At 39.2% G+C, this 22,774-nt stretch overlaps 3 protein-coding genes across 3 annotated transcripts; 2 read left to right on the top strand and 1 right to left on the bottom strand.

Annotated features, from left to right (window-relative positions):
- The first annotated feature begins 1,807 nt into the window (after window positions 1–1,807).
- Window positions 1,808–5,488, top strand: LOC116716925 (uncharacterized). The gene is made up of 2 exons (XM_032557911.1): window positions 1,808–2,280; window positions 3,586–5,488. Exon 2 carries the CDS (start codon window positions 3,593–3,595, stop codon window positions 4,328–4,330), a length of 738 nt encoding a protein of 245 aa, XP_032413802.1. The 5' UTR covers window positions 1,808–2,280; window positions 3,586–3,592; the 3' UTR covers window positions 4,331–5,488.
- A 1,230-nt stretch (window positions 5,489–6,718) lies between these two features.
- On the top strand, window positions 6,719–12,557 carry LOC116716926 (protein Bouncer-like). The gene is made up of 3 exons (XM_032557912.1): window positions 6,719–9,733; window positions 11,794–11,952; window positions 12,060–12,557. Exons 1-3 carry the CDS (start codon window positions 9,679–9,681, stop codon window positions 12,281–12,283), a joined length of 438 nt encoding a protein of 145 aa, XP_032413803.1. The 5' UTR covers window positions 6,719–9,678; the 3' UTR covers window positions 12,284–12,557.
- msh5 (mutS homolog 5) lies at window positions 12,276–22,520 on the bottom strand. The gene is made up of 25 exons (XM_032557914.1): window positions 22,385–22,520; window positions 22,176–22,299; window positions 21,981–22,061; window positions 21,645–21,698; window positions 21,398–21,519; window positions 21,195–21,304; window positions 20,627–20,662; window positions 20,112–20,194; window positions 19,974–20,019; window positions 19,695–19,833; window positions 19,426–19,488; window positions 19,204–19,332; window positions 18,995–19,067; window positions 18,807–18,916; window positions 18,616–18,696; window positions 18,421–18,508; window positions 18,282–18,349; window positions 16,569–16,687; window positions 16,365–16,491; window positions 15,462–15,611; window positions 15,185–15,259; window positions 13,261–13,407; window positions 12,974–13,111; window positions 12,827–12,900; window positions 12,276–12,751 (listed from the first exon to the last, which is right to left on the bottom strand). The coding sequence occupies exons 1-25, from the start codon at window positions 22,475–22,477 to the stop codon at window positions 12,631–12,633; spliced, it is 2,451 nt and encodes an 816-aa protein (XP_032413805.1). The 5' UTR covers window positions 22,478–22,520; the 3' UTR covers window positions 12,276–12,630.
- Between the last annotated feature and the right edge of the window lie 254 nt (window positions 22,521–22,774).

Here is a 22,774-nt window from a genome sequence, read left to right as displayed (position 1 = left end):
AATCGACCTGAAACCAGCGATATTCCTGTGTGGGCTAGATCCGGCCCACATGCACCGAAATGAAGCTCATTAAACTACCTTTCTGCATGAAGTTCACAAACAAAGTTGCCCTGTGTTGCATTTGCTGGCGTAACATCTGGTCCTGTGACACATGACAAACCGAGACACAAGGGGGAGGCGGCGGGGGAATCAACATGTGGCCCAAATTTGAGGTAAACCAAATAAAACTAAATTCAGTTCATGTGAACCACACAACCTCCACAGTTCTGCTTCAGCTACAAACTTTGAGATTCTTTGCTTGTGGAAGTGTCCACACAGTTTTCACCTTTTCACATTTAAGGTGTTTACAGCCACAACCTTCAAAAAATATCATTAGTGTTGATCTCTGCATAAATCTGGCTGTCCTGTGAAGACTTCAGAGGTTTATTAGAGAATCATCATCATCAGAAAGACCAAGAAACTCTGCAGACAGGTTAAAGACAAAGGTTAAAGCAGGGTTATATTATGAAATATCTAATGAGGCCATGTTCAATCTATCATCTGAGGAAGACGGGGAGACACACCTGTAAATCCAGAAGCTGCACAATGCGAGCAATAATCAGGGAATCAGCAAAAATCTGGCCTTTCCAGAAGAGTGGCAAGAAGAAAGAAGGCCTGACAGTGGAGATGAGGCGCTCTGGACAGATGAACTGTTTTACCACCTACACCGTCTCTCATCCTGAACACACCAGAGATGATGGGAAATGAAGATAAATACAGGGTAACACTGGAAGAAAACCTGTTAGAGTCCACAGGACTGGAGACCAGGGCGGAGGGTCACGACCAGAAACCTTCAGCCAGAGCTGCAATAAATCAATGCAAAGTCCAAACATAAATGCATGTAAAGATTTGACAAGACTTGAAAACTTTCCTTGATAGTAAAGGAGAGTGGATTGATTCAAAATCTCAGGTATTGGATCGGTACTTTAGCTCCAGATTCGCTTTTGAAATTTTACTTTTGTATATTAGCTTCTCTACCTCAAAAAAGATTTTGTTTTGATTTGCTCCTAAATTATAATATTTATGCCCTTAGCTGTTTTTCTGTTTAGTTTTTCTATTGATACTGTTTGTCATGTTAGTAAGTTATTAAAGTATTTTAATAACATTTTGTCCAAATTCTGTTTGAACAAAATAATTCAATGCAAAATACAAAAGAAAGTTTGTCAAACTTAAATAAAAAAAGTGTTGGTATCAATATTAGTATCAGGAATGGTAGCCCTGCATTTAATCTGACAAAAATGTAGCTTTTTCCAAATAAATTCAATTCAATTCATTTATGTAGCACTAAAGACATGTCACTTTACAAAAAAAGTCAAATCAATCCAAAACAGATTTCAAGTCAAGTCGATTTCAAACTGATCCAAGTTATCAAGCAGTGCAGATAATTTTTCAGATTAGTTATAAAGTTTTCCATCTGGAAACCCAGCAAATGTCATGAAGTCACTCCTGGGTGGGCGTGTAGCAACAATCTGACTGGAAAAACAACAGGCCAACATTTCAATCTCTATAGGTCACAAAAATTACTAATTAAAAAGTGAAACTTTTAGTTGACAAATTCTGGGAAATTCAAGAGTTGTGGTAACTTCCGGACTACAACTACTAATAAGAAGCATTTAATGTTTTACTTGGCATAGAATGGTGGCTAAATTTATAAGAAAATCCTCCCTCAAATCTAGGACTGCGTGTATTTTCAGTCAGCAAAGATGTACATGAATGATAATTTATAATCAAGTGGCATCATTTCCTTTGCTGGGCAGAAAAGGGGGGCTGCACTTTCTGTAACTTCTACAGAAAACACGACTGACTGCTGATGGGTGAGGATAAATAGTCCCACGGTGGGCTCACCGTGGGACTGGCCTGGACCAGCCTCAGATTCCCACGACCCCTCCTCTCCACACACACAGAGGAGCAAGCAGGCTGCAGAGGCGCACAGGCGGACAGCGCGCAGACAGAGAGGCAGAGCAGCGCTGCACCACTTTTTTCCTCTTATTTACTATAAAAGCTACATTTCAGGCTCCGCTGTTGCGCATTGCACTGACTCACACTGTGCAGAGAGGAGGGTTAAAAAAAAAAAAAACCCACCTAAAACAAAAACGTCCAGATCTTAGGAGGAAATGAGAGAAAGAGTGGATTAGCCGCGGATCAAGAGTGGAGGAGTGGGAGGAATAACGAAACTCGGGATTATGTATTCTGATAATGCCGAGGAGCCGGTTTCTGCTTCAGATTCACATCCAAAACAAGGCAAGTACCTACTGACTGCATGCACACCGCCTCAACACATTAAACGGGTTATTGTATTGAGCAACAGCGCAGATGGATTAAGATGAACGCTACAGATTCATGCGTAAAAACACTTCTCCTAACTTGAAATACGGCCGGTCTCAATCCGCCCTCTGAGTCCAATCTCCCCTCGGGGGCAAATTAAATTATGAGTTCAGTTCAGAGGACTTCCACGGAGCCGCTTCTTAAGACCGCAGTGAGATCGTGAAGTGAAATCACAAGCGCTGATGGAGTGGTCCAATAACAGAGAAGTCCGGGTTCGGGCTGAGGAGGCTGTGTTGCTCCACAGGGAGGAACTGCAGAGAGGTTGGCATCTCATTAACTCGACCACATGTCTTATTAAAACAGCTATTTCCTGTTGTGTGCAATGCAGAGTAAACTGTCTCCCTCCAGCCGCCAGGCGCTCATTCACAGATGCTAAAGGTGGGCGGATCGATCCAAAATATCGATACCTAGTTGGTATCAGTATCGGATTGATGCTAGAGTGTTAAGATTAGATTAATACTTTAGTTAAAATGTTATTTTATGTTTGATATTGCAGTTTCTCAACTACCTTAAAAACATGTTTCTTGTTCTCATTTATACAATATGAACAAAAATCTGATTTATTTTTCTACTTCTGTTTATCAGATTAATGTGATAACGTATTTTGTAGACACCTATCAACTGTTCAAATTCTGTTTTGAGTTTGAGCAAAAACAAAAGATTAAAGGCAAAACCACAAAAACATCTATCAGAAATTTGAAGACATATGAAGCTTGAATAAAAAGTATTGGTGAGATTTGTGCTGTATTTATTTGGTATTGTATCGATATTAGAATAACACAACGCTAACAGATGATGCATTCAAAAGAAAAAGAAAAAAGAGCTCCGTAGGTTCACTGAGGTCGCCTAGCGGATAATTGGATGTCCTCTCCCAAACAGAACTGGATAGTTTTCACTGCTTCAGCAACATAAAGAAAATTCTCCAAGACTCATCACACCCCAGACATGCACTGCTTGAACACCTGCATTTATTTGGGGAGACATTTCAGATCTCTAAATACTAAAATCAACAGTGAGAAACAGTTTTACCCACCAGCCATCACCATGTTGAATGCTGCCAAGTGGTTGATTTGACCTCGTTGACTTTTTACTCAAGGGATAAGTGTAATATAAGTAATTATTTTGTCTTTCTTTAAGTGAGAGTGTGTTTTTATCTGGAGAATTGCATCCAAATTTTGTGGTACAATGTTTCATGAAGATTTTATTCCATTCTGTGTTTAGTCTGAGGATGACGGCTGCCAGTCCACCCTGCAGCCCTGCCTCCTCCCACTCCTCACCCGTCTGCCTCCCGGCCTGCCACAAACACCTGAAGAAAGGAGCAGCACTCCAGACCAAGCTGCGTCTGGGCTCCCCCCCGGGCGTGTGGCTCATGCTGGGCGCAATGGTGGTGCTGGTGGGGATGAGCGTGGCGGTGGCGGGCTACGTCTCCGCCGCACCGAGGCCGGCCGTGGGCGGACGTGGGAGCACCCACGTTGAGAGGATGAAGCTGGCCGGGCCGGTGGTCATGGGAGTGGGGCTCTTCATCTTCATCTGCGCCGCCACGTTGCTGTACGAGAACCGGGACCGAGAGAGTCTTGTTCGAGACCCTCTGAACGACCTGGAGGACCTGAAGGGGAGCAGCTGCTGGGAGGATACTCAGGAGCAGTGGGAGCACTCGGATGAGGAGCAGTCAGCGTGGGCCAGCCCGGTCCACGTTCTGCCTCTCGCCAGCAGTGACTCTCCTCCTCCTGATGCAGGAGGTGCAGCTAATGAGGAGGGAGACCAAGAGCAAAAGGAGGAGGAGGAAGAGGAGGAGAAGGGAAAGTTGATACTGCTCACCCAAGTTCTGCACCACCAGGCGCCCAATCCTCACCCATCCTCACCCTGCCTGTCCGCTTCTTCTGACCCGGTTCACTCAGATTCAAGCAACTCGAGTGAAATCGACTTTAATGACCGGACAGAGTCTTTAGAGCTGCCCCAGGACTGACGCTCCGCCTTGCACAACCACCGGACTATGCACTGCTCAGTGAAGAAGAGCTTAAGATTTGTTTGTATGTTATAGTGCCTCTGAGTGGCACACTGAGTCACTGTCTCTGAAGGGTGTTTTTGTCCTACATTGCTCACTGACTCATCCACATTTGAAAAATTTTAAGCTGCGCTGTTTGATGTCAACTCGCCATCTTGTCTTACAGCTCCGCCCAGCTACCCATAAAACTCCACTTCTGGAGTGACCAAACATGGACCTGCTGTAAAAGTTATTTGGGTGCCAACGTGGGTGATAAATGCTTCCTCTCACACTCATCCTCTCCCCAGAGGTGGACTTTTCCTTTCTTAAGAGGTTCACTAAAGAGGATGAGCCAGATTAGGTCCTGAATGAGTCTTTATCTTATCTCACGTGCAGTATAATCTTCTCTTTATCTCGGGGAAAGTTGTGTTTTGGTGTAAACAAGAGCAGCACTAAAGCCGCACTCCTCTCACTCGACTCCTACAGCCATGCTATTAATACCAGCTGGTGCTCGATTGCAAGATTCGGATTTCTTACTGTAAATTTCAACAGTTTCTTTGGATTCCCACATTCAGCTGTTCACATTCCTCCCCTTCCTTTAGTGCGGCGTCGAGAGATCTGAGAGAATCTGAGAGTGGACGAGCAGAAACGAGTAACAGCATTTAAAAACACAAATTCTGGTGAGGCTGCGATGAGTTATTCTTGACGTAACTGAGAAAAATCACTCCTGTCGGTTTGAGTAAGTGATGCCTCACTCTCCCACCATCGCGACCTCTCATCTCCCATCTCTTCATCACCTCGTTTCCTACGCTTTATTCAAATTTTCATTACTCTATCTCAATTCTTGGCTTGTGCACAACTGAAAAAAGAGCACAAAAAGTAAATAAAGCACAAGAAAACATTTGCAAGTACAATTAAAGGGATGTTTCAGAATAAGATTCTGTTGTAAGGAGTTAATATTATCTCTTATCCCATCTTTAACTCTTTGAATTAGTTGAGCTTCGACAGTGAAGATACCAGATAGTCTAAGAGGGAGATCAAGACCAAAGTGGACTTCTGTCATCTTAAAACACCCAACCTCAAAAAAAAACATCATAGCGGTAGAAAAAAAAAAACAATATTTGATTGATTTTTATAAAAGATCACTTTCCTATCAGATTTTTCCTGACAAGCAATCTTTTGAGATGTTAATTTTCAACTTGTGTTTCACATGGAAGATTATTAGTGGGACTCCGCCTCCAAGCTCCTTCTCAGGTGTAAATAATTTGAGTATTTTCTATTGTTAAATGCTCAATGCCAACATGAAAAAACCCAAACTCAAACATCCTAGATGCTTATGCAATGGGCTCTTTGCACCTCAGCTTCCGCGTTCGGGGAAAAGCGGCTCAGTTGTTTCCGATCTATTGAAAAAGGCTCTTTACCCTGGGCGTTTGCAGGGCTTGTCCAAGGTAACAATTAATGATGTACATCGATCCGAAGCCCCGACAAGTAAGCTGGAGAAAGGTTTTAAGATGTTCGCCTCGTTATTCACAGATACGAAGGTGAGTTTTACTTTCTTTAAACTTTGTGGCTAACATTACCTTTAGCTTATGCTCAACATTTTTCTTGTAAAAATGTGCTATTTAAGTATCTAAACATTTTTCATCATTCATTAACGGACAATGTTTTTACCTTATTTTCAAGTATATTACTTGCGTTTATTCTCTTTAGTGTCAGAGACCAAGTAACGGGGATTTTACGGTTCAGGCTTTTTGCTTCTGAAGCCTGAGGAACAACAAGCCCATAGCTTAACAGTAGAGCAGCTCTGGTGTCGGAGTTCTAGTTCAGCTGACTGTTCAGGTTCAGAGTTGTTGCTTTTAGAAAAATATGGCCGTGTTCCTTAAGGTCTCCGTGTTACTTCGCTTTATTAGTTTTGCATGCTTCTTGTGAAGCAGGACGGTGTTTACAGCAGTGTGTACAGGCGGATCAGTAGCTCGGCTGTCTGGCTCCGGTCTGCTCTCTCGTTCCCATAAACTCTCTTTCAGGCTGAATACAGAAGTGATTCCATGGAAATAACACAGGAGGCTCCTTTACCTTCTTCTTTAGGCTGAAGAAGCTGATCCGGAGTGAAGTGAAGGCTGTAAACTTTGCTGTGCTGCGTTAGCTTTAACTGGTAGCGACGAATCTTCTTAATTCAGGACCGCTTGGAAATCCATGAAACCTTAAAAGCCCATTATATTAGGAAGACAGTAATGTTCATAGTATTGTTTTATTTGGGTCTGAAATAAGACTTTGTCTTTTCTAGCTGTCATGGTAACTCAAAGCGGAAAAAAGAGAGCCGCATTTGCGCATGCGGTTGTGACGTCAGCGCGGCAGGTGCAAAGAGCCCATTATAGTAGCAACCTTTAAAATGTTATAATTGCATTGGACTGTTATTTTATTTTATTTTCTTACAGAAGACACTGAATATTTACAGCTGAAATAAAGCTTAGAGGTGGTGCACTACCAGTAATCTCCCCTGCAAAACAAACTTAAAATACAACTCAGAGTAACTATCTGAAAGAAGATGAATGTACACTTAGCACACAATAAGAGAATTTGTGTTTGGTTAATAATTTCTTTATTGTGACAATGCTTCCAGGTAATAAATCTTATGCTTTTGGAAAGCCTGTTTATCTCTCTTTCAGTGGTCCTGCATTTGTAGGCAAAATGTATTTGTAGAATATAGTGCGGGAAGTAAGTATTTAACACACAGCTGACTTTTGAAGTTACTTACAAAGAATGGAGAGGTTTGTAATTTAATAATAATAAGCATTTTACTGCATGAAATAAGTATTTGACACAACAGAAAAATGTAACTTAATATGGTTTGCAGAAATCTTTGTTCCTGTAGTTGTTGACCAGGTTACACACGCTGCAGTAGTTATTATTTATTTTCACCACTCCTTCATACAGATCTCAAGGTTTTGGGGCCACTCCAGGAAACTGAAATGCTCCTAAGAAACATTCCTTAGTTCCCTTGGTGGTGTGTTTTGGGCCATTGTCATTGTAGAAGACCCGGCTATGACCCATTTTCAATGCTCTTACTGAGGTTGTTGTCCCAAAATCTTGCGATGGAATCCCATCCATCCATCCATCCATCCATCCATCCATCCATTCATCAATCCATCCTCTCCTCAGTAAGTTCAATATACAGCTAATGACATGATTATTTGACTCAGGTGTGTTGAAGCAGAGACACACCAAAAGGTCACAGGACACCGGCCCTTAAGGAGTGGATTTGACGATCAATAGTTTTGGTTCCTTGAACAGCTTTTTGGTCTTACCTGTGGTGTGGAGAGGTTGGAGTCTGAGTGTGTGGATAGGTGTCTTTTTATTCAGGTAATAAGTTCAAACAGGTGCAATTAATACAAGTCAGACTACTTCTTAAAGACAAACTAACAGGTTCATTCTTTCTGGTAGGAAGGGAATCAAATACTTATTTAATGTGACAAAATGCTGCTAATTAATTTGTTTAAAATCATACAATGTGATTTTCTGGATTTCTTTTACATTCTGTCTCTCACAGTTGAGGTGAACCTACAATGATAATTACAGATTTCTCCATACTTTGTAAGTAAATCGACACTGAATTAAATATTTTACCCACTGTATATGGGGTTGTCCCATAAAAAATTTCCCAAACTCTCTATGCAAATGTGAAAGTGCTGTTTTTGGTTTCATACCTGAATTGGATGTTTAACGCTTATAGAAACTAAATTAATTGTCAATTTAACTACAAACTAATCCCAACTAACTTTAAAAAAATAATTTAACAAACGTGAACCTCAGTAGTGCCTGTCAGAAGTGTCTCAAAGTTTGAACAAAGAGTGGGGAAAAAAACAATCAACAGGTATGAGGTTTTAGAAATGTGAATTCTTTTGGTGAACGTTTACTTTGGTCTTGGTCACTTTTAGCTTCAGCATCCAGAACCTACTAATCAGGATTTATGCAAAGCGAGGACATAGAGAGCTATGTATTGCAGGTAGGGTATTAACTACTTATTTAGACAGAAACCCAGTTTACAAATCCTGACCTATCCCTTTAAGCCAAAATCAGCCCATTAGCACAGATGGGGAGGAAAGAGGGTTGGATTTTATTTTAATTATCACCAGCTTTTTTCTCTAGTCTCTAATTACACAGGAGATCAGTTTGAACATTTTTATAGGTAGCTAAGGACTGCTAAGTATTTCCTTGCAGGTCGGGCTCATGCTGAGATCCCGCCATGTAGATGACGAGTGAGACTGGAGTTTACAGTAATCTGCACCCATCCATATCAGCTGCAGCTGTCTTGGCAGGAGCTCAATGCTGTTTTAGGATGCAGGATGTATATTTCAGTTGCAGCGGGTGAAAAATGGATCTTGATTTGAGCCGTCAACATCTCCCACAAAAAGAAATCTGCCCACTCTTCCCTCTCACACTTAAGGGGAGTCCTGCTCAGTGTGAGATGATCTAATGCATTTGAATTCAGTGAGAACGAGGCTGTGCTGTGAGGCTGCAGTCACTGATAATTTATTTATAAAACTGAGTGTGACAGTAAACCGACCAGAGGGAATAATGTCAGCGCATATCTAAATGCATGCAGAAATGACTGCCGCTACACAAATGGAGAAATCTTCTCCAACGTAGATCTGTGTTTGTGTCTGTGCAGCAGCGTTACATAAGTCAGCAGTGCAGGTTTTATGCTGCATTGACAGTACAACTGAATCAAATCCTTTACTCTCAGAGAGTATTGTGCTCATGTGAGTGCATTGATACATATCTGAGCAGACGGACAGGAAGCAGTAAGCTACTTAGCCCTGCGCTGACTCAGTATGCAAGTATTTCTCTGTTCCCTATAAGAGAGAAGCTTCAATCAACATTTTTTACCTAGACTTAACCAGCTGGAAAAAATTCTGTTTATTACTTAAATAGAGACACGCCAGATCCCAGACCAGCGAAATCAGCTAAGAAGTCACGGAAAGTTAACGGCGCTAACGAGGAGAGCTGTGTGTCACTGAGAAGGCATTTACTTTCTGACTGAAACAATATGTCAGCGCTTTAAAGGTGTAACATTGACATTTAATCCGTGTTTAAAACTGCCAATAAACCAAATAGTGTTTTATTATATTAAAATAAACATTCTATACAACTTTCTATGTGAATTTCATTTCTTTTTCTCTGCAGCTGCTGTCAAAACTTCAATAACCCACAGCCCTTCAGCAGCTATGATTGGTTCTAAAGGTGCATTGCTTAGCTAATCCAATTTCTACCCAGCTCCCACTTACGTGGCGAGTATTCATGGTGCAGTCAAAGGGAGATACCTGCTCAGAATGAAAGGACTACTATTCTGTGTTTTTGTCATCATGATGCTCACACCTGCTCAAGGTAAGCCGGCTTCTTCCCAAAGTCTGGAGGTGTTTCTGCTGCCCTCAGAGGGGCCTGGGCATTGTTGCATGGGGGCGTTTTCAGCAGCAAGGCAGGACCTAGTTGTTTAAGTAGTGTTAAATCCAACAGCTTGTTCTGTAGGAAGCCTTTACAAATGACTGTAGGGATTACATAACAGTCCAACAACTGGATGTCGAAGTTAAAAACACCTTTCTGAAGGCTACATGTGAAAAGAATATTCAATTAACAACTTACGTTAAGTCTTCAGACTAACCTGCATTTGTGTTTGCTTATGATTAAACTGAAAATTAATATTATGATCAATAAAACATAAGAAAAAGCAAAACATCCACCAGATAAGTAATTTTCATTCCCTGTTTTCTGCAATAATTGCTCCAGAATCAAAACTCATTACCTTCATTTTCCGGGGAGCAAAATCTGCTAATGATCATCTTCAGTAAGGAAATGTTGCTTTTTCATATTAAATAAATCCCTGGCTCATCATTAAAGCTTTTCTTCAAATCATTTCTAATAAAAAACAAGATAGAAACTGATCTACAAAAGTGTTTGTGGTTGATTTGGGCATAATTTTGCAAAATCTCTTTCATATAAAAATTGCAGACAGAATATAAAAAAAATCTAAAATCAGATTTGTCAAACAGTTCATCCAAACCACAGCTAAACAATTTATTGGATTTACTGTTGCTCTGTCGCTTTTGCAGAATCAGAGAAATAACAATGCAACAAAAACAAAGTTGGACCAAGACCATGAAAAAACAAAATGTGTCCTTCCCTCTGACTGAATGCATCTCCATTCCTGTTTAGTCTGTTGGGTTAACTGAGCTAACACTAACGAGATCAGAGCAGATAAGGATTGCGAGTCTCTGAAATACGACACAGCTCACACATCTGAAGGCCCTCAGGAAGAGATTAACTAAATCTAAAACTACCTGTGAATTAATGTGCTGTCCACTAACTACATTAACAGAGGAAGTAAACAAATACAATAAAGTGGTATTCTTAAATAAAATAAAACACTCAATGTAGTAACCTGAGGAGGAATAACTGAGGTAGGACTTGCTCATTTTATTTTACAGACAAACTTTCCGTTCATGCCATCTACTTATTCCATTACCTTCTTGCTAGAAAAAAAAACTAGGTGACTAACTAACTGACCAACTAAGGTAAGGCATCCACTTATAGAAACACGTTCCCCTGTTCCAGACTGCTGCAGAGTAAACAAAACATTTCTGAGATGTTTAAGTGCTAAACAGAATGTGTTGCAATATGGACTAGTTTGGTTTTATGTCCTCTTACAACCCTGTAACACATCCAGAACCACTTCAGTAAGTTGACAACCATGCTTGATGCCTTTCTACTAAAACCTTCATTTTAGATTTTACATGTTTTCATCCTAAAATTCAAAACTTTTCCCTTCTCAGATTTCCTAGGGGGATTTTTTTTCTACCGTTTTCCTAAGATCTGGGACCTTTCAGTACAAAATACCCACCTTGAAATGTTTAACTAGTCATCGGGTAAGTTCCACTTATCATGAGGCAACAAAGCTGAAACGAGTTTGTATTTTAGGAGTGTAGTATAGGGTGATTTTACTGCTTTTTTCCAGCATCTGGACTAACATAAACTAGCCTAGTAAGCACAATAAATGCTTTCAGTGTTTGGCATTTTAACCAAACACATCTCCAGCTCCAGTTCAAGCTGAATTTGAAGTTTTCTATAGTTCAAAAAGTGGAGAGAAATGGCAGTTTTTAAATGTTTGAGAGTGCATCCTGTTAGTGAGTCAAAGTGCTGACAAATTAAAGACACAAACAATCATTTAAGTATAATTCACTGTAAAAAAAAAATACTTCATGATAAAAAAAAAAAAAAGTCTTGAAAGTCATTTTTACACCCTGAGCAGAGGGTTCAACTGTGTCAAAACCCTCAGTATGAAGTCACATTCTTCAGCTAAAGAAAATACATATTTTCTTTCCCTTAAAATCAATTGTAATTGAAAAAAACATAGCTCTATTACGGGATTATCATTGCGACTCATTCCTCAGGTGAGGAAGAGGAGCAGCTGATGGAGTTGGAGGGACTGAAACCAGAGGAATCGTACCTGGAGTGTTTCCGCTGTGATCTGGGCTTCTGGGACGCCTGCTACACGACAGAAACCAACTGCAGCCGCGGGGAGCTCTGCTACACGGGCCGAGGGAAGGCAGGTGTGCATCTGTTCATCTAAAGGCACAAAGAAATATGTAAAAGTTAGATTCATAAAGTTTGATTCATATATGGATTACTCTGACTGCACTTTACCTCGTCTCCTCAGCTGATTCTCTGGATATAAAGACGCTGGGCTGTGCGAAGGCCGAGGAGTGCAACACGAAGACGACGGTGGCGCTTTTTTTAAATAATACAATCTTTGTTATGACCAAATCCTGCTGTGACACCCCTTTCTGCAACTCTGCACAAGAATTACCCATATACACAGTTTTTCAAATCACTTTGGCTGGTTTGACCATCAGTCACATCACTAAAGCCTTGGTTGGATAAAAAAAAATACTTTTATTCAGTTGTGTTGTTGAAAAAACACAATTTATGTTGCTTCAAGCAAAAACACTACCAGATTTGCAAAATATTGGTATTGAGTATCAATAAGTAAACACTAGATATATGTAACACAAACCATGTACAGTAATTTCTTCACAAAATAAACAATGTGCTTGAACTGTTTTTTACATCAATAAATATCTTATTGTTATTAGCATAACACTCTGTAAACATCCACCTTGTTTGGAGGTGAATCTCTCCGTTTTTCCCAAAAAAAGCAAACCCAAAACATTTTCTCACTGAACACGGAGCGGAGAAATGCAGAAAGGTGTTTGCAGCACTTCCAGAGTCTAGCTGCGGTTCAGGAGCTCTCCAGCAGAGGGCAGAAGCTCATCTTTCATGAAGCTCTGCAGATCCACATCTTTGTCCTCCAGGTCAAGACTCAAAAACTTCTGCACCACAGATTGGCATCTGTTGACCACATACACTTTTTTGTCTCAGATAAAGTTTCTTAACTCATTTTACATGAAATAAAGTTCAACAAACCTCTTGGCCTGCTCGTCTGATGATGCTTTGTCAATGCGTTTGATGGGTTTTCCTGTTCGGTAATGTTCAGACGCCTTAGACAGAAAACACAGTCCATCTGTGAGCATGCCCCTGTGTGAGGGAGTGTGTGTGTTTGCATTTCCTGACCTCCATGGCTCTGTGTACAAGGCATGTTGGCAGGCCTGCCAGTGCAGCAATGTTGGCAGCGTAACTGGATTGGCAGATCCCTTCCTTCAGCTGGTACAAAAACACCAACTCATCTCTGTCTACGGCTGTTTCTAAAGTCTAAAACAAAAAACCAGAAACTAGTTTGAGGTTTTGTTCTTCAACTATTCGGTCAGATGTTTCCTTAACATCTTAAAATGACAATATTACAATGAAATGCTGCAGTAGACACATTTGTTTATGGTAGGTTGGTTGTTTTTTCTCCCTACCAGAAATGACAGCATGCCAGTGGTTGGTAGAAGCCCTAACTGCATCAGACTGTGGAAGTTTGTAGCCAACAGGACGTGAGGAACATCCACCGGAGGCTTTTTTAGCCAAAAAGAGACAGATGCAGCGAGTAAAGACAGCCCATCAACCTGAAGGAGAACATTAATGCTACTGTGAAGCTATTGGCCAAACAGCTCTCTTGTAATTCAATCAAAGCACTTCACATAAACTGCAAACAGCATGTTTATTGATCTGCTGTCAGAAAATCAATTAACAAGACGTTCCTGCCAATAAGCCTGGAGAAACAACATATCTGTCCTTTCTTTTAGTTTAAGCAACAGTCTGCAACTATGTACCGGTAACTAAATACTAAAAACAAACAATCCCTCCACATACAGTGTTTCCTGTTACACTTTATGCTGAACAGATTTAACAATGGAAACATTTGTTTTCATGCTATCCTGTTTGATTCTCTGATCGTGTCACCATGCACCAGCATGCATCTCCTAATAGAAATACAGCAACATCAGCAGCAGCAGCAGAGTTTTATGTCTATCAAGTAAATCCATCCGAAACTTGGAAAAGATTTAACATTGAACAGAAAACACTGTTCCTTCACAGGCTGGATTTACAAGAAATTAATTGTTCTGGAGCAACAACAAGCAAATAACACAACTTCTTATTTATCAGGAATCATTTGTTCATATGTGGCACTGTGATGTGACATATGCAACAGAAAAAAAACATGCAACATCCTTAATGTCTTTAAATATAATCTATCAGAGGTGTGAGTAATAGTTTAACTGTACACTGTTGTACTGACTCAAAATTCTGTTATTTTTGCATTTCCACAACATTCTGGATGTCTGAGAACAAAACATTTACCTTATTGGTTTTTATTATCATATTTATGTATGATAATAATAAGATTGCTGAAGTTGGCTTCAGCATAAAAAATTCTGTGCAGTGTTTTTCTTATATCTGTACCAACTTAGATCAGCTCTACTTCAATTTCTATAACTCTTTGATTCTTTAAATGGAGTTTGTTATATTTATACAAAGGGGGAAAAAATATTGTTTGCTTGGTGGCATCTAAACAAGAGTCAATTCAACAACAAAAGGTTCAGATTAAAATCCGGTTCTAGAAGATGTAACTTTTAAAGCTTTGAATGACTCAGGACAGTTACAGGTGGCAAATTAAAGAACAATGTAAAAAAATATATATCTTATTTTGTCTTTTAAACAACACAATAATGTCTGGAAAGTGTAACGCTTTCACACACTAATTATATTTTATCCAAGACCAAGACTGCTTATCAAACTCTTTGTTAAAGGTTTACTCTTGCTTCCTAAATTATCAGTCCCAGAGTTCATTTCCATACAATCAAGTAAGGCTGCACAATATATCAAATAATCTTAGTGTGCATATTCGCAATAATTAAGTACAACTTTGATGAGCATCTGGTAGATTGTTATATATTTCAAGGGGCATAACTCTTTAAATGTAAACTGCATTTGGCCAGTTGGATTGGCCTTGATGAGCTAAATTGAAATAAACTTCAGTCAACAAAATGCTTAAGCTCAGAGAAAGTGGTGTAGATATTCTGATAATGAAGAGAGAGCGAGAAAAATTTGTGTTAATCACAATCAATATAGTCAGCACAATCAGTAACAGGAAGTAAATTATTTGTCCTCCTGCCCTAACATAAATTATTAAACAGTCAATGCTTCATTTCTTCTACAATGGAATTATTTTGTTCATGGGTTTTTGTCAGAGAGGAAATTGCATGGATTTAAACAGCAATCACAGAGATATTTATTTGTGCAGATTTAAGCATTTGCTGTTGTTCTCATTGAGTCTGGTTCTGCTTTATGTTGAGGTCATTGGATTTCTTGCACAGAGTGCTGCAACAATTTTCTTCTTACTGTGTTGGTGCCCTTTCCAAACTCATCAATGAGCACCAATGAGCTGCCAGTGCTGCTGTTAAGAGCCAGGGCCATCTGGAGAAAAAGAGCAAACCATTAAAGGAAAATTGCTGTTTCTCTTTGTTCTTTGTGTTTGCTCCAGCTGTAGAAAGAACAACCTGGGTTTATTAAAAACATGTAACAGGTGAAGATTGGGAGCAAATGCACCACAGTTTAAAATGTATAAATCCCCATATAGAAGCACATGCTGGTGGTTAACGAAGTATCTGTGACGTACCTGGTTGAGATCTATCATAAAGGTGCTGAGGCCCACAGACACGGACTCTCTGCTCTGCATGCGAGTGAAGATCCCGTCCACCAGACCTACCTCTGCCTCTTTAGCCGGCACGTCTGAGCCAATCAGAGCCATGAACACAATCAGACCCACCTGGAAATATGAAACAGCAGGGAGCAGTGACTGCAAGGCCACATATAGACAAGCGTGCTGAAAATGCCACATCAGGTTTTTCATAAAAAGTCTCAGACTCTGAAAACTAGAGTGTAAGATGAAAACAAAATAGTTGTTGCTGCTAATTTGGCTAGAGGGCAATTATTTTATTCATATAGGCCCAGGTTGGCTTGGATCCTCCTCCTTAATAGATGAAATCATTTGAAAACTTTTTTTTATATTTAAATTATTTGATAACATCATGTGTGACAAGAAAACAAAATCCGAAGGGAGTCAAACAGTTTGTCACGACACTATTTAACCCAAAAGTAGGCCAGTGACTACATTTTACCATGCAAATGATAAGTGCCTTGGTTTAGATTTACATTAATTTATGTATTTTATCAATAACTAAACCAAGTTAAAAATCTTACATCAGCAGATATGGTTATCTGAAATTATTCTAACTTTGGGACTTCAAGTAAAACAGCCTTGCATGCAGAAGTTTCATTTAGCAATACAGTATATAAAATATTTAAATTGGTAAGTTAAACAAAAAATAAGATGAAATTGTTCCTAAAATTTTTCAGATTTAATATATCAGAGAGCATACTAAGTCATGTACTCAGCCACTTGTAAAAACAAAGAATTGAGAAAGGAGCAGACAGACATAAAATAATTAATCACAGTTTTAATTGCACCATACAGATATCTTGATACTTGTTTTTTATGGCCAGGATCAGATGCTTCTACCTGTTTGAGGAAGATGCTCTTGCCAGATGAGTTTGGACCAGTGATGACCTTGATTCTGCCCTCTGATTCAGAGCTCTGGTAGGAGTTGGCCACAAACACCGGAGAACACAGTTCCAGCAGCGGGTGTCTGGAAAATCAATACAAACACAGGAAGAATATCTGGGTCCATCTTGCAAATTAGTCACCACAAGAGGGAGTAGGTACCTTCCCTGTGTTATTGCTATTGTTCTATGTCTGGTGAGCTTGGGTGAGGAGTAGCTGTACTCCTGAGAGGCGCTGCTCATCGCCATCAGACAGTCCAGCTCAGCCAGGAGATCCAGTACCTAGACAATTATTACAGTGAATATTTTAGGCTTAGCAGAGACAAAAAAGCAACTATACTTTTTTCAACCATTGCACATAACAATATTATGGACTGAAAAAGCAGGAGATTAAGCTGTAATAGTGGCATATAACATGGTTGACAACACTGAAGGACAAATTCACAAAGCTATTTGTGCACACTAAATCTGTACAAAGTGAAGTTTGTATGTCCCTCTAATTCTCAAGCTAAATGCAAAGAAAGATGTCCTCTAAACTGTATCGTCTCTATGCATGTAGTTGGGGAAAGGTCTGCCTACTTTCATTGCTATCCTAGAGCAAAATGTCTTTGTCTGAAATACTAGAGCTGTTCGCAGCTGAGCGTACAGAAAACTTAGCTACTACAAGCTGGTGGGAGGTTTGACGCAGGTGGAGAGAAAAGGAAAAATGTGACCTTCTGCATTGGCAGCTTTACAAAAAAAACAGGGCACGGATGTCACAGTAGCTAGAACGGATCTTCTCTTCCGATTAGGTTTTTCTGAAAATCATGTATCTTGTAAAATAAGTGTTTAAAGTTGTTTTTAAAAACAACTGTTTTTTTTGTTGGTTTTTTTTTGTAAAATTCACAATACAAACCTGATTACTGTGAAACGTTCAAAACAGAAAGAGTTCACAAGCAGATTATCAATCATGAAGCTTAAATAAACTCAGATGAGACCTGGAATTATATACAAGTGCAAATAAAAGGATGTACTTCCTGTCAAGAAAGCAAAATGTGATCAGTGCAGTATGTATTTATATAAACTAGATGGAATAATCTTACAATCTGATACATTTTAAATTCAATCTATCCTTTTAAGTATTGAATGAATATATTGAGGGGATAAATTCTTCCCCTGGGTTTAAAAATCTGTAGTGGTGCATTAAAAGCATCCACATCGAGGCAATTTGAACCAGATTCCTCCCCCATAGTCAGGTGAGAAGAGCCAACATCAGGACAGGTCAACATCTGGAGCTTCCAGCGATCATTTCTACACCTGCTGTGTTTGTAGCTGAGCTGAGAACAACTGTGAGCTGATACACACCAGGTGCAAATTGCTTGCAGCTGCTTTCACTTGTTTGCACGCAGTTACTGCAATCTGTGATTTAAATCCAAGGCAGAAGTAAAGCACCTAGCACATGCAAAACATTTGTAAATATTTATCAGTCTGAGCAAGTGTTATTTCCCAAATTCCCCTCCAGAGAGTTCCATTTTTATGCAGTGAGAATCCCTATATAAAATCCCTATAATAAAACAAAACGTATTGCTTCTATTAAATTTGCCTAATAGTTGATACACAGACTATCCATTAACAACAATGCATCAGCTGACCTTAAACTTCCCCGTAAAAATAACATTTGCAATGATCCGTTAAGAAACAAATATTAAAACTTCTAAAAGGTCTCCATATTTGTTTTTGTTATAAAGTGAACAATTTAATTAGATGAAAGCATTAATCACAACAAAGTCCACCCACATGCATTAAAAGCTTTACACTGATGCCAACAACAATTTTATCACAGTGGGAGTCATTTTGAAAACACTGGAACCTGCTGTTCTGAATGACGCCCACCAACCTGATACAGAGAACTGCTCCTTTCCAGGACGGCACTCTGCAACTGTGTCATCACTGCAGTCTCCATGTCTGAGAAACAAGATATTTACTCTTAGCTGAACAGAAACCAGAAAATTGCTTGGTGAGGGAAATTAAAAGACCTCTAATGTCACAGTGCAAGTCTCCCAGGAGGCTGTCCAGCTCTCTGGTTCTTTGACTACGGTAGTGCAGCCGGTCGTCTGAGAGGAACTGGCTCATAGAAGCATGCAGATGCGTAAAAGACAATGTTGACAAGTGAGTTAATGTAAAAACCTGATCAGACCTTTTGTCACCCCTTTGCGACCACACAGACACACCATGAACTCAAGTCCGTCCATTTCAAAATCCTCTTTTTCCACCATGCTGGGCAGTCGAGGCACAGAGAGCAGAAATCCAATCTGGAAGGAGAATTTTACCTTGTTGTATTATCAGTTTTCATAATTAGAATAATACAAGTTATAACTGGCTGAGGTGACAAAAAAAATCTAAATATGTGGAAGTATCTGACCAGGGGGAGGTAAATGACACAGCAGGAGGAGATTCGAGAGTCCAGATGTTCAAGCTCTCTTCTGGCAACATCAGTCAGGAAGTCAGACAGCCCCATCATCCTCCTTTTCTCTGAAAAAAGTAGAGCCAAGACAGAAGCACATAAAGATCCAGCACATCAGAGCTGAATGGGTGAATCTGTGCACATACTCTCATCAATGGAAGGATCAACGTTGGGTTTGACAGTGAAGCGGTTCTCTTCTAAGCTGGTATCAAAATCCACCTATAAAAATATTACTACACTCATTAACATCAACTCTGTCCAGCTTGCAATAACAAAATCCATAAGATCTCAATGAAAGTATAAAGTTTTATGAGTAACAATGGAGAATGGATGCAATTTAAGAGGAAAAACTCACAACTTTGTTTATGAGAGCGGCGATGTAGTGAAGATCCTCAGAGAGTTTCTCACTGATCTCCCGAAACAGCTGAACAGATTGAGGAAGGTGCCGCATTGAGTCCCTGATGCACACTGCGCTGTATACCGTCTGACATCCAGACAGAAACATATCAATGTGTTTTAGAAGCTGTGTCAAACAATAAAGACACATAACAAAGCTACAGAATAGAATGATTCCAACCTTGTAGAGAGTCTGCCAGTCACTGACTTTGGTGCTGGAGAGAGTCATGCGACGCAGGACACCCTAACATGTACAGATATCCATGAAAACTTTCTTTTCTTTTAAGGATATCTTATTATATACAATGCTTTACAAAATTATACACAACTCTTCAACTATTTTCACAACCTTTCATGTAACAACCACAAATGTTTGTTAAAATTCAGTTGGTATGAATACCGTATGAATACCGATAGGCGTTTAAAGTGGACAGATCCAAAGTTAGTTACTGGTATGTTTCTGATGTTCCGTATCGAGGCCTGCAAGGTGTTCAGGACGTCCGAGTTTCGAGGTGAAGTAAAGAAACGGATCACTTCCTGTCTTCTGTACAGCACTGCAAGGTCTCGTGTAGGTCGAAGAAACCACTGACTGTCAGACAAAAGCAAGAAAAATAGGATTTCTTTACACTGAAATATACCAAACAAAATATTTACTTGTTCATAATTTTGAAGATAATCATGATACCTGAATTTGTTTTATTTTGCATCACTGAACTTATAATTTCTCACCGTAGCAATTTGGATCCAAATTTGCTCCTACATCGGTTCAATATTCCTGTAGTGCACACAAACAAGAATTAATTGATATAAACTGTTTTAAATAAGAGGAAATGACATCAGAAAAGTTCTACCATCTGAGGCGCTTACCATAGAGACTTAGTCCTTCCTTTTCACCTGACTGCAGTTTGTAGACTGATGGGTGCAGATCTGATTTAAAGATCTGAAGTACACTAGAGCAGAAAAAACACCGTCATATACAAAGCTAAGCATAGTTGAACTGATTTACCTTTTTACTCATTAAAGTAGAATGCATTTATTTTACTTTATTTAACTGAACTTGTAGTGGAAAAAAAGATAAAGCAGAGACAATCAAATAAACCTCACAAAAGTGAGAAACACTTAAATGACTTTATTTTAAAAATTGCTGCTTTGAATGTAAAGTTCTGCATGTTTACCAGCTGCATCTGTCACTGTTTAAATAACCTGATTTAAGTGATGAATAATTTGTCATTACCATGTCAGAAATTAATTGTTCACTAACTTCGATCAGGTGTGTTTCTGTCAGATAAACATGGCGACTACAGAACACTAAAGGCCAGGATTGAATAAAAGATTGTTTCTAAAGTTTAGATGAATTTTAAAGGTATATTTTCAATACTTGCCTGTAGGTGTCCCGGTCGATGTAAACCACTTCTTTACTATAAAGAGAAAAAAAAACAGACAAAAATTTTGACCTTCTTTTATTAAAACATTTAAATCACTAGTCTTGGAAATATATGACTTTAATAAAAAGTATCAGAGATTTCTTTTGGCTTAATCAAATGCTATAATCACTCAGATATCTCTCAGAATAAGAGACAAGCAACACAAAAGGGTTTAGAACCACAATGAATGAAAACAGAGTGTAATATAAAATCTTCTGAAGTAATTTCAATTTACATTGAATTATGAATGACATTTACAAATATTTTATTTATTTCCATAATTTGTCAAAATTCTAAAATATTAGGAAAAATTAACTGATACACATGGGTTAAGCACACTGGTACGTAATGTTTTGTTTACAGGAACAAAATGGAAGTAAATTGGGATAAAACGCAGAAACATTTTGATGAAGGGGCAGCTGACTTGAAGTTCCAAGAAACCTTTTTAGAGGGCCTCATACTGGAATATAAACAGACACCTTAAGGTGCTTGTGAGTGTGTCTAACTGCATGTTTGTGTGTCTCACAGTGTGTAGGCATGAAACTGCAGGATTGGGACTCCAACAGTGCTGTCTTCCAGTTCTACTCCCACTCTCCTCCTGTCCAGACATTTCAGCAGAGCTCCCACTGCCCTAAGCTTCCAACAGGAGAACAGACCCTTTCAAATGCTAGAACATGACTGATTCATATCTGGGCTATAAGGACAGGGTAACATAGAGATCTGGCTCACCATCAAGGGTGAGTCAAAGGTGATACAGGAGGAAAGATAAGACATTTTGTCCCTCTCTGAAATGCAAGCTGGGAGGAAAGGCAGATGGGCGGAAAGAAGCCTCTGCTTACCGACCTCCAGACCTGCAACATTTAAACATGATGAGCAATTTTATGTTTGTTTTTGGAAAATATTGTTTTTTTCTTACAAATCTTTAGCCTGAAAACTTAAGAGGAAGTATGGAGTTTGTAATTGTGTATATTTTTACCAAAGTCAACATATGGATAAGTAACCACCTCGGGTTTATAGTGTGGGTCAGAACCTGAAATCCAAAACATGAGTTTAGAACAATCCTGATTTACTGATTAGTTTCACTTAGTTCTGCAGCTTTCCTAATTAGGAAAGCTGGAAAAACAGGACACAACCGCTTTCACAATCAGTTTTCCTCTTATCACATTTACCAGTTACAGTGTCAAACATCTCTAATCTCAATAAGTTCCCTTGACACAGAAACAACTCATCCAACATTACATTCAAACAAAATACTTCACATTTTTGTTTTTCACTTGTTATCTGATATTAGTGCTGTTTTTTCAGAGCTCACCAAGTTGCTGCAAATATTGGGTCAAGCAGCGTTCCTGCTTTGCACTGGTTAGAATTACATGGGGCCTGACCTCCTGAATGACTTAACAACAGAAAAGAGAGATGTGTTGGAGTTTAATAGGAGACGAAAAGTAAAACGCTGCTTAAAAGATGAAGCTGTAACCTAATTTGTAAGAGTGAAAGGTTTGTTCTTTACCTCTGGACAACAAGTGAAGCTCATAGTCATCAGGAGAATCCACCATATAATGTAAAGACGAGTCTCCACTTTCGTAGAAACAAAGGCCCAACTGTCCCCGCTGCACTAAAACACTCAATAAAACCTAGAAATAAAAAATGTAAATATCACAGAGTTTATTCTGATGCTTTTAGAATCAATGCCTCTATTAGTAAACAAGTCCATCTTACTGCTGCTGTGTCATCTTCCTCCTCTTCATCTAGATTGCTGCCAGGGTCCCTGAAACCTATGGCTCCTCTTGGATCCTCAAGGGCAGCTGCCATTAGTCTGTTAAGAAAGAGCTGAATTAAGCTGATACTGGATGACTCTAAAATTTAATGGTCCTTTTAAGCACTTAGAGTACAACTACCACAATTGTGCAGTGTTGTATAAAGTACTGAAATCTCAGAGTCAAGTAAAAGTACAAGTACCTCTCCAAAATATGACTTTGGTAAAAGTCGAAGTCACTGACTGAAATGTTACTTGAGTAAAAGTCTTAAAGTATCTGAAACTTCTTGTACTTAAGTATGGAAATTACTGTAAAAATGGATGTACTCAAGTAATGTAATGAAAAGTACAAG

The sequence above is a fragment of the Xiphophorus hellerii genome, chromosome 3 (assembly GCF_003331165.1).
Source record: "Xiphophorus hellerii strain 12219 chromosome 3, Xiphophorus_hellerii-4.1, whole genome shotgun sequence".
NCBI lineage: Eukaryota > Metazoa > Chordata > Actinopteri > Cyprinodontiformes > Poeciliidae > Xiphophorus > Xiphophorus hellerii.
This window is presented reverse-complemented; position numbering and strand designations above follow the sequence as displayed.